A 19,203-nucleotide genomic window follows, 5' to 3' on the forward strand; every position below is an offset into this window, starting at 1 on the left:
ACGAGTAATGTTGAACGCTAGGTTCAACATTACTCGTTTTTCGAACCGAATAAACATTTTACATTAAAGAAAAACACAAAACCTATCCAATTAGGTAGAAAAGTAACTTATAAATGTTTGTAAAAGTGACAAATAATTATTTAGTTACTACGGCAACGTCAGTAAATAAAAAATGTTACGTGCGCATGCGTCAGCCTTGACTAGGGTGGGGACAAAGGGAGCGACCATTATTTTTTTAAGTAAGTACTTTTTGATGGACCGTATTTTTAAAAATCTACCAAAAATCAGGTAATTATCCGATCAATACGGAATTTTCAGCGATTATTAAGAGAAGAATGAACTTTATAACAGTGTACTTATTTTTCATAAACGATATTTATATATTTTACTTACAACCCCCCCCCCCCCTCCTTGTTTTCAGGTGGTACAAATATGCTTAAAATAATCATCGGAAACTGAACACAACATATTGTGTTGTTGTAAGGGACAGAAATATAGATTTAAAAAAAAAATTGTTTGCATACCTTATTTTGACGTCTGCATATCAGAACTTCGATTGTGTTTAATTATCCCGCTTTTGAGTTTTGAAGTGTGAAATTCGGTGAATATGTTAAATAAAATAATTAAGCAAAACAAAAAAAAAATTTTTAATATTTATACGAAAAAAGCCATTTTAAAACCTTTGATAAATCAATTTTTTTTAGCGAGCCAAATAATGCATGACCATTATTAAACAGGGCATGCTTTGAAGAATCGATACAAAAAAAAATCGATAAATATTGTGCCCTTTGTGTTAAAAATAGCATCATTTTTTCGATCCCATTTGAAAATGTTTGCCGCCTTTCGACTACGGTGGACCAAACGCGCTGAAATAATTTTTTTTTATTCTGCTTTAAATTGCCATCATCCTAAATCTTAGTTAGACAACAAATACATAAATGAATTATTTCAAAAACCTTTTTTAAAAAATATTTATGTACGTTTTTTGTGCAAGACAAAAAATGTCAATTAACTTTTTGGGAAAATTTAACATTTAAAATTTAATTAAAAATAGTAGAAAAAGTTTTACATTCTGTTTTCTATATGATAAAATTCAGGGTTTTATCTTTCTGGAAAAAAAAAGTTACTCAGAAATAATGGATTTTAATAAATGTAATTTCGTCTTAAAAAACAACTTGATTTTTCGGCCATTTTTGACGGTGCCTATAAAATTTCATTTTTTTTTTTTTTTTTTTCCCCAAATCTTTTTTCAAAAAAAAAACGAATATTGCATAATTTGCTATTAAACCTTTTTTTTTTTTTTTTTTTTTTTTTTTTTTTTTTTTTTTTTTTTTTTTTTTTTTTTTTTTAAATTTGATCTTTGCTCCTTTAATTGAAAAAAAAAAAATTAGGGTTTGAATTACATTTTTTAAGTAGTTATAAGCTTGTAAAGATAGGAGGTCGAATTATTCTTTTTTATTATTTATTTATTTTTTTCCACATTCTTAAGATCGGTTTCTGACTCTGCTAGTACATTAGGGGTCATTTTGAGTTAAAAGTTTATTTACTGCACCCATCTGAACTAGAGAAAACCATGATTAAAATGTGTCTGTCTCGTGTAAATAACTAACGATGAATATCTAATATGGTCGACGTTCTGGAGACCAGACAGGTGATCAAAAAGTCAGATTGAGCGTACCGGAAAACAAAATGAGACCAAATTGACAGATGAAGCTGAGATAAATAGGTCCCGCAGACAAGCCTCGTTCCAACATTCGGAAAATTTAGGTTAACAACTGGTGAAGCTACCGAAAAGTAACCCTTTGAATGAAGATGGATATAAACAATATTAATATAATAAGCAACCATTAAATAATTCTGCTGGTCGCCATGGAACTCGCTGAAAAGCACTCCAAGTGGGGGGGGGGTAATGTCGGAAAGGCTTTTCAGAACAGAATTAGTTTTTTATTTTTGTTCATTGACAGACAATTTCAAATTCGAAGGAAAAGGGGTCTAAAACAATTTTTAAAAAATACATAGTAATTTTGGGATTTTTTTTTTTTTTTTTTTTTTTTTTTTTTTTTTTGCGGAGGTTAACAATTCTGCAACTTTTCAAAAATTGCTAAAAAAAAAAAAAAAAAAAAAATTTTTTTTAAAAAACATGGCGGATGATCTAATGCTCCCTCTGTCACATGACCGGAAGTTAGGAGGGATTTGTTTTGACTTTACATACGTGAATGAACAATGAATTATGTGGTGCGGAAAGAGAAACAAAGACAAACGTTGGTCCTTTCTTAAATATGACAAATAAATTAGAACAAAAACATAGCACGGTACTTGTGTAGTTTTGTCACAAGTTTGTATTTCTCGCGTTGGAACTTTACTAGCACCAAATGTCTTTTGGTTAATAAAAGTATGGCGAAAAAATGTAAATAAATTAGAAAAAAAACATACTTGTGCAGTTTTGCCATCACGGGTGTACAAACCATTCTTCACTTTCACCTAACAATTTAAAGAATTTTTTTTTTTTTTTTTTTTTTTTTTTTTTTTTTTTTTTAGTTCATATTTCTCAATGTGTAGCGTATTTTCATCAGTTACATGGAATTTGGAATCATATTCTGCTATAGTCTTCATTTTTATATCAGTGCAGAATACATGAATACAGAAATGAAGTTCACATAACTACTAAGACAATCCCACCCCTATCCCTGACTTTACTTTGTGGACAGACGCCACACTAGACGATCTGAAAATCACCCCTTCTCAGGTGCATGCTATAATAAAAAATCTTGACACTTCAACAGCATGTGGACCTGATCTCGTCCCGGCTGTGCTATTAAAAAAGTGCTCCGCCAAAGTAGCTCCAGTTCTCTCCAAACTTTACAACAAATGCCTTAATGAATCTTGCTTTCCTGCCTGCTGGAAAACTGCTTCTGTGGTACCAGTTTTCAAGAGTTCTGGCGAAAGAACTGACCCAGTAAATTATCGCCCCATTAGCCTCCTCCCACTTTTTGCCAAAATATGAGTCCATAATTAACCAAGCTCTAGTCCATCACTTACAGATGCTAAACTTCTGATTGACCAACAATATGGATTTAGGCAAGCCCGTTTCACAGCAGACATCCTAACTGTAATCTCTGAATGTATATACCATTCACTGGACAAAGCAGGGAAGGGTAGAGCGGTAGCTCTACATAATCTAAGGCTTTTGACAGGGTATGGCATGAAGGTCTTCTCTTTGAAAATCAGATCATACGGTATCACTGGAAAATTACTTAACGTAATTAAATCCTTCTTAGATAAGAGAAAAATCCAGGTTGTCCTCGACGGTCATACATCTAAACAATATATAAATGCAGGAGTGCCTCAAGGGTCTATCCTTGGACCTCTATTATTCCTAATGTTCATAAATGACCTCCCTAACAAAACTGTCTTTGAGATGGGTATATACGCTGACGACACCACGCTCTATAACAGACACTACAGGAAAACAAATGAACACATATCTAAAGAAATGGCAGAAACACTAGAGGATGACCTCCAATCTGTAGTGGAATGGGGGACAAAAATGGATGGTCATATTCAATGCTGCCAAGACTAAACTTGTTTCCTTCAATAATTACAAGAAATATTCTCTACCACCAATAGCAATGGCCAAAGACTCTTTATCAGAAAATGCATCTTTTAAACTCCTTGGCCTAATGTTCACAGGAAATATTGAGTCTTGCCAGGACCGCTGCGAAGAAGGTAGGCTCTCTCTACCGTGCTAGAAAGCAACACTCGAAAGTATCCTGTACCTCTATAAGGCCACCATTCACCCATGTATGGAGTATTGTTGTCGTATTTGGGCTGGTACATCTGCTACTAGTCTCTCACTCCTAGACAAGGTTTTAAAGAGTTGCCAACCTGATAGGTCCTGAACTGTCATCCCTCTGCCTGTTCTACAAGTACTTTAACGGTGAAGGCTCCGAACTGCAAGCACTTGTAGCCCCCTCAACGTAAATACCCCCGACAAACCTGACAAGCAGCTAAATCCCACCCCTTCACAGCTGAGATCCTTAGATGTAAAAGAGCCTTCTACTCCAGTAGTTTCTTCTCCAGAACTGCTAGACTTTGGAATTCGCCAACTATACTGACATGCAGAAGTTAAAGTGTAACGTGAACCGACATCTTGCTGCCCATATCCCTACACAGTACCCCTGTAGTGTCCCTGATAGTAGCCCCCTACATCAAAGTGGCGATGTACCTTGTTTGGGGTGAAAATGTAATGGGGGGGGGGATATTATTATTATTTCACTGACTAGTTGTTTCACAGGCCATCGTCAGTGATCGCTCACTGACTGTAACCTGAGGTCTTCGCTGGAGATCATGTGACAAGTCTCCCCAGATTTCCAATGTTCTCCACCTCTTTACCACTCGTGTGGATGATTGCACGTTATCGCAACAGCTGTTTGTATCGATTTCTCGTTGACATCGGCTATTGGTGTTTCCTAGGGTTTGGGTGACAAAATGCCTCCCTAAGGTACTAAGAACTGCACATTTCCAGTGGAGATCTGGTTAGTACTCTCTCACCTCGGATTTTCCATCCTCCTTGACCCTTCACAACTAGTTTGTCTGGCGCCAGTCGAGGTCATCGAGTGTCTTTTGGCACTTCACAGGGAACATTTTTATTTCGTACTTGTTTTTATTTTATTTTCATTTTAATTTATTTTTATATTTCCTACACTAAATATTATGTTTTGTTGCATTTATTTTTTCATACATATTCAAATAATGCTTTTGGCCTTTTTTTTGCCTTAAATAGTACCTTCAAAAAAGTTTTTGTGATTGAAAACCTTTTGCGTATGCGCTTTTTAAGGAGCAAGCATTAAATTAAAACTTGTTTACACAGGGTCTACGTTCTCCGTGAAGTACCTTTCTTTTTTCTTTTTTTTATAATATATATATATATATATATATTTATATAAAAATGTAATTCTTGGTTCGTTTGTTATTAGTAGTCTAAGTAACTACTGGAACAATTGCTTCGACATTTTGGTATATTTTTTTACTGTACCCATGCATGTTTTTCTTTATCTCTTTTAAATTATAACATTATACTTAATTTTTCTTTAATAAATGGGTGGTTTTCTTTGTACCGATAGGCCTTGGGGGGGGGGGACAATTATCACAGCCTGCCGTTACGTGACATCACTAAAAGGATCTTTTGGTCTCACCACTACAGGTCATGGTATAGCTTAATGTAAACAGAATGTATTTACAATATCGGTAAATTTTCAATGTTTTTAATCACATGATTATTGATAATGTAACCATGTGATTGAAATTTTTTTTTTTTTTTTTTTTTTTTTTTACAAAGGCATCACCACATTATCAAGGCCCAGAGGCCACTCAAGGATAAGGGTTAAAGAGTGTACAGTAGAAATTGGTCAATATAGTAATCATTAGTAATGAAAATTTGGTAAATTTAATAACTTATATGGAACGGCTCATCAAGAACTTATTTACTTTAGACTTGAACACAACCATATTGTAGTCAGCCGGAAAGCAGGAAAACGGAAGACAATTCCACAGGCGTGCAGTTCTAAGAAAGAAGCTTTATTCATGGAATCTACGTTTAGGTTTAGGCACAGATAAAGAGTGGGGGGAATTATTGATAGTGTTTACAGCTAGACGAGTGTTTCTTGTGAAAGTTTGGCGAGGGGGGACCATAGATTGAAGCTCAGTTGAACACTTTCCATGAAAATAACGATACATCAGAGACAAACTCGCAACATCTCTTCTGTGAGATAGAGGTTGCAAGGAGGAGAAAAGGACATCTCCTACGAGGCTACGAAGTCTATTTTGAACTCTATCAAGGCAGGACAAGTCCTTTCTAGCAGCTCCTGCCCAGATGTGGCAACAGTATTCCATCCTTGGACGTACCTGGCTCTTATATAGGTAGAGAATAGCATCAGCAGTGAGATATCTACTGGATCGATAGAAAGATCCCATCATTTTTCCAGCGGCCTTGGCAACAGATTTGATATACGTGTTCCATTTAAGATCAGGAGTAATGGTCAAGCCCAGAAGCTTGTCAAAACTTGAGGCCTCCTGAAGACGAGAGCCATTCATTTCAATTGATGACAAATGTGAATTAGAATGTTGATGATAAGAGAAGCTTGGTTTTAGATGCATTAAAAGTAACCAGCCACTCCTTTCCCCATTGTACTACGTGCTCAAGATCAGAGGAGAGAGAATTGGAGAGAACTTGGTCGTTTACTGTCTTAGATGTGGTACCATAAATGGTAGTGTCGTCAGCATAAATGTCTACAAATGATGTAAGGATATGATTTGGAAGATCATTAATGTAGATCAGGAAAAGAGTTGGGCCCAGGATGGATCCCTGATGGACACCAGCATTAATACTGTGAGCTTCTGATTTTTGCCCCTCAACTACTACTCTTATGAACCTATCAGAAAGAAATGATTTAATAATTGAGAAGACTTTTCCAGCTATACCATAGCTAGCGATCTTATGAAGTAAACCTTTATGCCATACCCTATCAAAGGCTTTAGATATGTCAAGAGCAATTGCCCTAGAAAGATTGCCACCGTCGAGAGATTTGCTAATCCTATGTGATATAACTGTAAGGACATCTGCTGTAGATCTAGCAGAACGGAAACCATATTGAGTGTCACTAAGAAGGTTATTTTTGTTGAGATGTTTGATTACTTCTGTATTTAACACAGATTCTAGCAACTTACTCATGACGCACAGGAGACTTATTGGCCTGTACTGAGAGGGGGATGAGCGATCACCTGAATTCTTAAATACAGGGCATACTGATGAGATTTTCCAGGGAGATGGGAAACTATTCTCCTTAAGAAAACGTTTAAACAGTTTTGTAAGTATGGGCGCTAATTCAGGTTGAAGTTTTGAGTACTATAATTGGAATACCATCAGGGCCAGTTGCTTTACTCGTATCAAGGTTTTTGATTTATATGTAGTCGCTTTCCTATCAAATATTCATCGAAAAATGGTAGGTATGGGCAAAATGAATGCAGACGCTCAAAATGTATAAACATTTTGACCCCTCCCTTTACTTAAAAATTCACCAAAAATCAGGAAATTAACCAATTTTAATGAAAATTTCAGTATTTATCAAATAATGATCAAAGAATATAACAAACTAATTATCTATATATCTATAAAAACAGATGTTTGTGCCACAGACGGTTTCTGATTGGTTAATCCAATAATCACATCTCTTAAAAAAAACTATGGTTCCTACGTTCTTAACTTTACCATAAAATATTATGCCCTTATTTATTGTCCATCTTGGGAGGGTCTATTTTTTCCCTAACTTGCCATTTACAAATTAAAAAATTACGAAACTTACACCAGCCATCACAATCCAACCTCCGACACCACGTCCGCCATTAAAACCAGCCGTACACAACACAAAAACAAACGCTGTCCTCCAAAGGACGGACTATTAGTACTACTACTATTCCCAGCACACGCATACACACACACACACACACACACACATTAACTACCGTCCTAGACACACAGTATACCATTAACTTTTTAAAAAATAACATGTTTTATTTATTTTTTTATTTATTAATTGTAATTCGGGTATGCATACTAAACTGTTAACCGTTAGTTTGCGTGTTCGATCCTGATCGATTCTACTTTTTTTTTTTATTCTATTTGTTTATTAAATCCTTTCCTTCCACCTACCCCCAAGGGTGGGTTCCTAATGGAAGGGCGTCCGATCCTTCACCCACCTACGGGCAAGCAGGGGGAGCTGGCCACCATCCTCCCACCAAAAGGGAAGCCTGGCAGTTTCTCCCCACAAAGGAGGGAGCCGGTGTCCCCAAGAGTGGGGGGGGGGGGCGAAGAGGCCAGGAGGGGTGACTTTTTTCCTGGGGGGGGGGAATTATCTCTCTCTGAAGGGGGGAGGCCGGCACCAAGCATGTAAATCCAAAGGGGTGACTTTTTTTGTTACCCCTCGGAGTGGGAAGGGGGCCGATTACCCAGGCAACGCCGGGTAACCCCTGCTAGTTTTTACTCAAATCTTAGTGAAAATGTATTTCGTTTAAACAAAACATACCTTTACTAAAGTTATGGTTTTCAGTAGTAAATAAAAAAAACAAGAATTTATTTTTATTTTTTTTACCATCGTAATTAAAGCATCATAATTTGTAACAAAAAAAAATCTTTTACAGGAACATTACGAAAAAAAGTCCCTAAATAAAGTCTGTATTAATGAATTCGATATAACTCGAAGAAAAATGAATTTCTCGCACTACCGATATTACTATTGAATTAAACATTGTTTATTTAATATTTTCACAAAAAAAAATTCTTATAGCAAAACTATTTCTTTTTTTTTTTTTTTTTTTTTTTATTACAGATTTCGCATAATTTTTATATGCAAGATTTTATGCTCGCAAAAATGTGAAACTTTAGGCATAATTTTTTTTTATCAATAATTTTAAAAAAGAAAATTTAATTTAAAAACAGGAACAGAAAAATAATTAAATTAAAAAATGGTGAAATTTATACAAACATTTACAATATAAATGTACGGATGCCTGTCTGGGCAAAAAAAAAAAAAAATAGAAACCCAACACTCCTTCATCCTTTTAATTACATGACGTCATTCTCGGACAGCTGTCTCAGATTTTGGGCCTCTGTATATTCCGTATTTCCAAAAGTATTGTTTGTTGTGCCTATGTGATAGGTGTGTCAGATATTTTGTGAAAAATAGTGAATAATTCCACCCCGTCTTTCCAAGCTTATAACTCCTCGAAAAATGTAATTCAAGCCCTTTTTTTTTTTACTTTTACAGGTAAATTTCTAATTAAAAAAAAAAAAACAACTTTTTTTCATATATTTGAATATATTATTTATTGACCTTTTCTCTTCAATTTGTGATATATAAAACTTTGAGTAAATTAATTTACTTTCTAATAGACACTTGAAAATGGAGGGGGGGTGAATTTAAAAAAAAAAAAGTTTGTCTAAAATATTATATTCGGTTTATTGGAAAGAGCATAAAATTTCACATTGACCCTGAAAATATCGTAAGAAAAATTGATAGATTTTGAAGTTTAAAAATTGAAAAATATTGAGGTAAAATTCATTACTGTTTTTTTTTTTTTTTTTTAAGTATAATCCATAAAGAAAATAAACAACCAACTTTTAAAAGAGAAATTACGAGTTTTTTTTTTTTTTTTTTTTCGCAGTTTCGTGTTAGGGGTGTCAAAAATTCCTACAAAAATTCTGATACACCTACTTATGCGAATGGCAAAAACACTCGGTTGTGGGGCTAATTCAGCTATTTTTAGCACAAACAAGGCTTTTTTTAATTCAATATATTAGGACTTTACTTTACAGAAAACTAATATTTATCGCTAAAAGGATTTTTACAATGAATTTATTTAACTTCAAAATTTAGCTGAATTGGTAAGCTTGCCATGAAAATATTTTTCATAACTTTTTTTTCATGTGTACAAATATTTATTTTCCTTTGGGAAATTAAGTTTAGTCGTTAATCTTTCAAATACAATCAAAAAGTTGTTGAAAACTTAGATGAGTAGACACACCTTCCTATGAGCAGACAGGGGAAAGGAACTAGTAGGCGAGTGAAGGTGCAGGCCTCTACTGAGCAGTAGGTCTAATAGTCTTGAGAGGAGGGACTCTACGATCTTCAGGTTACCAATTCCTTCCGGCTCCTAAGAATGCGCTGCTTTCTTTTCCACAACATGAGTAGCGACGACCAAATTTCTGGTGTTAACTGATGACTAGATTCCACTTAAGCTTTAACAAAATGGTATGTCCCATTTCAATATATGTATTATGTAGAATATTTACAAGATGACCACAGCTTCATTTGGTCCAACAGATATCCCGCTCCCCCCAAGTTCATATGAAATTTGGGAAAATGACGTGGAAAAGAATCCGCTGCTGGTTACACTCTGGAACAATAGAAAGGGGTGTGAGTAATTAATATGAGGGGTACAAGTACAATACTATCTATCTCCCTCACCCACGGCGAGTGTTTTGCAGGCATGACAAAAAATTCTGAAGAAAATCTGTTTCAACTATTTACATTTAGTTTCAGTGAATTTTACTAGTGCTGGGAGCGCCGGCTGCGCGACCTGTTGCCTGGTTGAGTCTCAGCGATACCGGGGGCATTGTGCGATGCCAGTCGGCGTAAAGCCATGGGAGGCTTCTTGGGGGTTGTGTGTATGGCAGGTATATGAAGCTGTGGAGAGACCGTATGCGTGGCGTCTACATTCTGCATGGGAAGACCAATATGTGTTGACTCTGCTGTATGTGCAGGGTCTCCAGCTGTCGGTGTGGCTGTGTCTACGGCTCTCTCAGGCGATGGGCCAGGGCTTGCAGGCGCGCCAAGACACTTATCTTCCTCACCTGATGCTGATTCAAGGTTCCTTGCTGGAACGTTAATGGTAGGTTTTCCTAATCCGTTTGAGTGGATGACAGCATCCCTGATGATGGGGCTGAGGGACTCAATGATATCTTCATGTGAGGCTGCTTTAAAGGGGGTGAACTTACGAAGATGCTGGCGGTTTCGCAGAGTTAGTCTCCCAGAGCCATCTATCTTCACAACATATTGGTGGAACTGCCTGACCTCTACGATGGTGCCTGTCCTTTCCCAGCGCTTTGGATGATTGCCTATCAGGTTCTGTAAGTAGACATGATCCCCAATACGAAGAGGAAGCAAGGATCGAGTGTGTTCCCTCCATTTCTCATGTTCTCGGGAGTGTCACTTTGCAAGAGCCTTTTCTCTGTTGATAAGGATCTCTGTCCATGTCGGATGAGGGCAGTACCGACCTATGGGGATAGGGTCACGGATAGGTCTTCTGAAGACTGAGAGCCGGAGATGCCTTAGTCTCCGGGTCGATTGAGTTCCGATAGATGAGCATGGCGCGCTGGAACTTGTCTACATCAATAAACCCACTTGCAGACGTATTGTCCATCAGCATGCGCTTGACAGTCTGTACACCTATCTCAGCTCTGCAGTTGGCGTGAGGGTTGGCGACTGAGGTAAGACGGTGGTGTACACCCCATGAGCGAAGGAATTCCTGCGTCTTTCCAGCTGTGAACTGGGGCCCTCCATCTGAGGTCAACTCTTCAGGTACTCCAAAAGTCACAAACACTTCCCTGAGGCGCCTGACAAGACCATCTGCACCATTTTCTGCTCTAAACGCCATTGGCCAATTGGAGTACCTGTCAACGACTACTACGTAATCGTGATTGTTGTGCGCAAAATAGTCGCAGGCGATCTTCTGGAAAGGATACTCGGGGGTGGGGGGGGCACCAAATCAGATGGTGGCTGTATGGCATTAGACTTTGCCACTGACTCCTTGGTGGGCTGCATGCAAAGCCTCCAGAATCTGTGAGCGCAGTGCTGTAGCAACAATGACACGGTTGCCCGTCAATACCACACCGTCTATGTTGTACAAGCTACTAGAGATGCGATGGTAAGGGTGCAATGCGGCTTTCATCTGTCTGCAGTCTGATGGAAAGCCTTCACAGATGAACTGCTGTAGCTCCTGGAGGTCCGGGTCAGAGGATGTAGCTTCCTGCAGCATGGTCCATGTGACAACATTAGTTACCCAGTACAATACTATCTAAAAAATTATGATAAATCGGCTTTCAAAACTAGCTTCCCCCCTATTCTCATTCATTTATTTTTGCCCGTACCTAAAATCGGATATTAGCAGCAAATTGACCATTGTGGATCATCTTTTTACTATTCAGAAAATTAAAGATTCAATTAGATTCCTATTTCAGTCACTTAAATTATTTAAGATTTTTTTTTTTTTACTCAAAATAATAAAAAAAAAAAAAAATAACATTAATACACTAAGTTAGGTAAAATTTGCATAGAATGCTCTGCTTTACGGTTGTTGTAAAAATGGAACAGAAATTTGAATTTCGTTCCCTTTTAAATTCAGTACATTTTTACATTATGTGCAACTCATTGTTCACACATTCGACATGTCAACTTTTATAGGTTTTTGGGTATGTTGACAAGGTTGAGGGTGTCTTATTCCAAAAGCCGTTCTTAACATGGAGAGTTTGGGGGTTGTCTATTCCGAGAGCCGTTCTTAACATGGGTAGATTGAAGTGTTTATTCGTTGCAAACATACCCGACAACCTATAAATGTCGATATTTCCAATGTGAACATTAAGTTGCACTTATGTAAAAAATAACAAAAAGGGATACCAAACTGACTTTTTTTCATTTAAAAATGGGATTATTTACCTTTCGTTATTAACTCTTTGTTTTTTATATATATATATATATATATATATATATATAAAGTACGATTGATTATATTCGTTTGGGGAGGGGGACACAATTTAAAAAAGATTAAAACTGAGCGAAATTTAAGTTTCCGTTCCATTTTTTACAACTGTAAAACAGCGCATACTCAGCAAGTTTTATCTTGTTATAAACATCTAGATCTATTTACATTATATTAGAAACTGAGCAACCCATAAAAATCTGGTAGCTGAGTGTCAAATCTGCTTAAAATATTGAAGGAAAAAAAAAAAAAAATAGAACCTCTCACATACTGGCAATTCCTTTCCTTGAGTGTTATTTACTAGGATTTGTGTTAGAAGCTGAGCACTTATTAAAATTATTTAATTATTGAATTTTTTTGCATTTTGGTTAAATTTGTTAGCTTGCAATCGCTGATAAACCACTCAGAAAATTGAACAAAAGATGAAATTAAAGTCATGTAAATTATTTACAAATAAAATGTTATAAAATAAACACTTAAGTTTTAAATATATTTCAAAGAAATAAATTACGCCCAATGCTAAAATATTGAATTTATCAATTGTTTTAGTTTTAAAAAGAACTGTTGTGAAAAACTTTAAAATATTAAACTCAATGAAAAGTTTGGGTTTGTATTACTGTACAGAGATTCGAAAAAGTTGTCAAAAAACAAATATATCACAAATAATTATTATTAAAGGCAAGATAAGTTACTTCTCTACCAAACTGGATACGTTTTTTTTTGTTTTTATTCAATGTAACATGTTTATTCAGCTTGAAAAACATGCAGAGTTTACCGATGTATTGGAAATTCAAAATGGCGCCCGACACTCTCTTTAACATGGTAAGTTTGGGAAAAGGTGTTATAAATAATAAACTAGACAAAATGCTATTAAAAAAACACCAAATATGTCAACTTATGTCACGGTAACATATAAGCGAATTTCTAACAGTATTTTGTCTAGTTTATTATTTATAACATCTTTTTCCGTGTTAAAGAGAGTGTCGGGCGCCATTTTGAATTTTCCAATACATCGGTAAACACTGTATGCTTTTCGAGCTGAATAAACATGTTACATTGAATAAAAACACGAAAAATATATCCAGTTAGGTAGAAAAGTAACTTATCTTGCCTTTGATAACATTTATTTGTTATATATTTGTTTTCTTGACAACTTTTTCGAATCTGTGTACAGTAATACAAACTCAAGTCTTATTTATTTATTAAAAGGACGGACTGAAAAATATTCTCATATAAAAATTGTTTTGCAGTTTAAAAAAAAAAAAAATTATCTAAATGGAGAATTGTTTTTTCTCTTTAGGAGAATAAAAAAAAATATGCACAACTAAGGCAACAAAAAAAATTTTTTATAGCCATGTAGTTCAACACCGGAAACTTTTTATACCTACATGTTGATCAGGAAATGACGTCACACTGTCATGTTCACTGGCCTACTCTTTCGCTAGCCATGAAAAACCCTTCATCTCAGACGATTGCTATTTATTTGAGTTCTCCCTTTTTGGGGAGGAGCTGGTTTTGTGGAAAACAAATAAATGAAACGGCGGAAAGCTTAACTGGCCTTCACAGCCAACGTTCATTTCTGCATCTGCATGATTTTTAACTTATTTGTGCAAATGAAATCACTAAATTTGAACTTCCTGTTGCATCATGGCATAGCAGTAAGATGTCAGGTTTTCTTTCTCTTTCTTTTCTGCCTTCGCATCACTGGTTTCAGCCTGCCTGCCTATTAACACCTACCCCCCCCCCCCGAACACCCGGGCAATGCCAGGTACCCCCGCTAGTCAATAAAGGTCAAAAACCTGTTTAAATGTATGTGTATTTGTATGTCTGCCTAAAACTTTCGACAGAGGCGACGGATTTTTACAAATATCGAAAAATTGGCTAAAAGCATTAATTCATTCACCCTTAACTGGGCACTTTTCTACAAGGAGGGGTCACTTGCTTCACCAATATTTTCGAAAGTCATTCCCTCTTTTCGATTGACTAGCCTTACGTCACTCTCCCTCCCCGTCTTCCCCTCACGTTCTTTTCCTCCTTTGGTACAGGTTTGAGCCAACCTACTACTTTTTTTCTCTCAATGCACGCTTCCAAACACCTGGGCACCCAGGCTAGTAGTATGTTAAGATAAAGATGGAATTAAGAATTCTTAAATGTTGTAAACATAAGATTTATAAACATTGAAAATCACATGCCATCACAATTGTGCAGAAAATATATAGAACAATTTGGATTGTCCATATCAGTTTTTTGTTCTCTTATTTCTAACATGTAAACATGTTCCGAAGCTCAATTTGGCAGTTGAGCAAAAAGTCCATTTTAGCAAACTTTTTGTAAAAAAAATTACCCATTAAAGATAAGTCTTAGACTTATCTTTAATGGGTAACTTGACAAAGTTTTGAATGAGGAATTAAAATAAAAATACTTTTTTAATACTGGAAGATTTTAAGTGATTCAACATGCAGAAAATGAAAACTGATTGATATCAAAACCTTGACATTTGCTTAATAAGAGACATTTTTAGTGTTATTGTAAAACTCTATATTAAAAAAAATTATTTTTTGAATATTAATTTCAAATGTGTAAAAAACAAAACAAAAACAAAAAACAAAACAAAAACACATCTGGTGAACACCCTTGACAGGCTAAAAAAAAAAAAAAAAAAAAAACGCGTTTGGGTGTTGTCTTTTTTTTTTTTTTTCATCCCTTACTACCCCTTTCTCACAGTGATAACAATATCTACTCTATCATTTTTATGGCAGGTGCTTGACTGAACTTCAATCTATGCCCCCTCCCCGCACTCCATTGTAAAACCTTCACAGCAAACACTAGCTACAACCAGTGTCAATAATTTCCTTTAATCTTTATCTGTGCCTAGTGTTAAAGTTGGAGTTATCGAATTTGGTGGCCGTCTTCTATATATTCTTGTCTTGAGTGGATATTCAATATGGTATCCGCCCAACACATTTACCCTACGTTATGGGAAGTACTAAGTAAACTAACACCTAGAACTGCAATCTGTGTGGCTGCTTGCTGACTGACTATAACTTGGTTGTTTTTCAGTCCAGTGTAAACAAGCCATCCTCTTAAATCAATTTTACCCACTTTCCACAATTACCAATCATCGCAGTTGTCTCACCGGCCACTTAACTCATTAATCCTTAGTTTCAAGTAGCCTTTGGGCTTTTTGAGAAGTGGTGAAATCTGTTAAAACTTGCTTCAGAAAGTGGAAGTGCTAAAAATAAAAAACTTGATATTTTTCAGGATTGTCTTAAATTTCAAGATGAGCATCAATGGCATTAAAGCTCTCTGCGACTAGTGACAAGAATAAAACCAGTTGATTTATTTCTACCTAAAGCAACAAGAGAGAAGAAATGCCATTAGATGAATATTTAAATAATTCCTGTAGTTGTGATGAAGAACCATATTTTAACCCTGCCAATGAAAATGGGTTGCTATATGATGACACCAACTGTTACATTAATGTTGTCATCCAGTGTAGTAATCAAATTTTTAACTTTAATCAAAGGTAAAAATTTGATGGCTTATCACAGATATTGTGCAGATGAAATTAGCATTTTTGTGTAGATCAGATTTTAATGTAATACCCATTTCAAATGAAATAAATGAAACAAAACTGAGGTTTTTATTTTTAAAAGATTTGTGGAATTTTTCCCAATATTTTAGACTGGTAATAATACTTCCAATTTGATAATTCTCATTTGCCATGAGATTGTATTACAATTTTAAGTATTTGTCACTTATTTGAAGCCCGTTTTTACACTGAACCACAAGATAATTCCTAACAAATTTTGAACAATGGCTAATTAACTTTGATATCATTGCTGGTTTTGCAATGATCCATGCGCATATGTTAATGAAAATAAAATTTTGGTTTAAGATACTAATAATCTTATAGCATTACTGTAAAGAAAACTTTAATTAACAATTTAATGACCACAATATATTATATTAATTTCAGAAATTGATGTCAGTGGAGGTGGCCATCAGTTGGGAATTTTTCATGCTGGCTATATATATTTATAATGACAATATTTTTTTCTCTCTAGAAAAAAACTCCAAGTTATCATGGCTGATAATGAGAATGAAAATGAACTTCTTGATTATGAAGAGGATGACAATGAAACAACTGCCGATGGGACTGGGGATGGTCAGACAAAGAAAGATGTAAAAGGAACTTATGTCTCTATTCATAGTTCCGGCTTCAGGGATTTCCTTTTGAAGCCAGAATTACTCCGAGCCATTGTTGACTGCGGTTTTGAACACCCTTCAGAAGGTAAGTTATAAGAGTAAACTTGAAAAAAGATATAACAATGATAATTATAAAATATTTGAATGATTAAGAATAGTGTCCTGTTTTTTTTTTTTTGTTTTTTTTTTAATTTGATAAATAAATGCTAGTTATTTTTCATTTATCTTATATTTGTCAAAACATATAGAGCTAAAACATAACAGAATACTTTAATAATCTGTGTATTGTGATGCTTCATTTGCATATTTATTTTATAAAAGGTGTTTATAGTCAGCTAACCTATTTCCTAACTTCTGGGGTGGTTGTTACCGGAAGCAGTGACAAGGCAAATCAGTTCCTTCACTTTTTTCTTTCATGCCTATATCTCTTCTGTGCATGTACTTTATTTTTTTTTTTATATATAGATCATTTTTTGTTTATATATATTAGGTTTTATATATAGATCATTTTTTGTTTATATAATGTTGAAATCAAAATAAAATTTAAAACAATAGTTTTAAAAGATTTTTCAATGGTCATGAATAACATGACCATTGAAAAGTTTTTTTTCAGTCTTACTTAAATTAAGAATTTTTATTTTTTTTTTTTTTTTTTTTTTTTTTTAAGAATTATTGAAAACACTTTAAAATCTTAAACTATTTTGTTTTAAATTTTATTTTGATTTCAATAGTTTCATTTGTTATTTTGATTTCAATAATTTATTTTTATACTTTAATAAACATTTATTATATAAATTCAAATATAAAACTTAAAATGAAAAACGTTTTTATAATTTCATAAACATATTTCCTATAAAGATTTCAAATAAAATAAACTTATTTTTTCATTTTGTTATTAAAAGACTAATTGTTATCGATATAATTTTAATTTTTATTGTACATTTTTCAATGTCTTGTATTTTATTTCAATAAATCGCTTCACAATAGAAATAGTGAAGAACAATAAAAGTTAATGAACTGATTTGCTTTGTCACGGTTTCCGGTAGCAGCCATGCCGAAAGTTAGGAAGTATGTTAGTTGACTATAACCAGGTTTTTAATGAATTAATGTTCTGTATTAGTCATTTGTAATTTTATTTACCTATTTTATATATATATATATATATATATATATATATATATATATGTGTGTGTGTATGTGCTATAGTTTTGTAGATATTAATGTAATTATGATAGTACTATTTAAGCAATTTGACATCACATTACTAATATTTTCCAGAAAAAAATATCAACTTAGATGACTTTAGAAAAAATTTCTTTTCAAAAATAAATTTTGTATTAAGCACTCATTACTAACAAAGATTTCTTTTAGTAATGGAGTAAATGTTTATTTGTTTAACTAAACTTTTATTTGATAGATATATTTTATTGTATGATAACCATTTTACATTTGCCCTTAAAGAAGAAAATCCATATACTTTTGAAAAATCTTACATTTTAATTTTTATTTTTCAGTCTTTAATAATAAAGTCTACACTGAGTGTTAAAGAAAAATGTAATTGTGAATGCATGAGTGTTCAAAAAAAAAATTATATTAACTCGCCCAAATGGGAATCTGTAGAAAAGCACCTGGTTAGTGAATTTGACAGATCAACTCCAGTTTGTCTCCATTCTTTTAAGTACATCAACAATATATAACATTATGGATTGATACTTTTTTCTGGGACATATAAAACTTACATTATGGTAAAGAAACTCTACAAAATCTATACATTCATACTGCAGAATGCCACTGTGGCTTCATTCTAATGAAATTTAAGTCGTCCTAAACCTTAAACAAGTGTTTCATGTGAGTTTAATTTCTTTTCTTCCCAATCTATAATTTTATGTAGTAATCAGGATTATGGAGTCATGGTAAAAGTCAGTTGGTAACTCCAACTTCCACTCCTGACTTCTTTACCCCATGTGGAAATCTATTCTGCAGATCCATATACCAGCCTCCCACACCTACTCAGCAAGCATTTTATATTTATTTCTCATGTATATTTTTATGTTTAACATTCACTCGTACAATGAAATTTTATTATGCTATCAGTTTTCAAAAGTGAATACAATATTTAAGGATAGGGAAACGTCTTTAAGCCATGGCATTTCGAAGTCAAACGTTTCTCGTAGAGAGGAGTAAAGATACAAAAGAAATTTTTTAAAAGGTAATATTGCCTTTATGGGCTGCTAAATTGTGCAACTAGTAAAACCAAACGGGGAAAACCATGTGAAAAAAATAAATTTATTGGACTTAAGGAGTCGGAGTCAGATAAAAAAAATTCTGACAGACTACTCTTAGAAATCCGACTGACTTCAGCTAAAACTTCCTACTCCACAACCCTGTTGCTATAATCAATCTTACTTTTTTCCTAATCTTACTTTTTTCCTAATCTTACTTTTTTCCTAATCTTACTTTTTTCCTAATCTTTCTTTTAGTGCAACACGAATGTATCCCGCAAGCCATTTTGTCAATGGATGTCTTATGCCAAGCTAAGTCTGGTATGGGCAAGACCGCCGTCTTTGTCCTAGCCACTCTTCAACAACTTGAGCCAGTTGATGGCCAGGTAAATAATCTTTATTTTTATTCTAGCCTAACTGAATATAGATCTTCAAGGGAATTCATGTTTTAGGCATGACC

General features: G+C 34.3%; 1 protein-coding gene across 3 annotated transcripts in view; it reads left to right on the top strand.

Annotated features, from left to right (window-relative positions):
* LOC145241479 (spliceosome RNA helicase DDX39B) overlaps positions 1-19,203 on the top strand; it is a 428,954-nt gene that overhangs the window by 394,536 nt on the left and 15,215 nt on the right. For all 3 annotated transcript variants that reach the window (XM_080104476.1, XM_080104474.1, XM_080104475.1), the window contains 2 exons: positions 16,380-16,606; positions 19,002-19,129. In XM_080104476.1, the coding sequence (XP_079960602.1) occupies positions 16,399-16,606; positions 19,002-19,129 (336 nt within the window). In that variant the 5' untranslated portion in view covers positions 16,380-16,398. The remainder of the gene's footprint in view (positions 1-16,379; positions 16,607-19,001; positions 19,130-19,203) is intronic.

The sequence above is a fragment of the Euprymna scolopes genome, chromosome 20, assembly GCF_053919585.1.
Source record: "Euprymna scolopes isolate OS-2025 chromosome 20, ASM5391958v1, whole genome shotgun sequence".
Lineage (NCBI taxonomy): Eukaryota > Metazoa > Mollusca > Cephalopoda > Sepiida > Sepiolidae > Euprymna > Euprymna scolopes.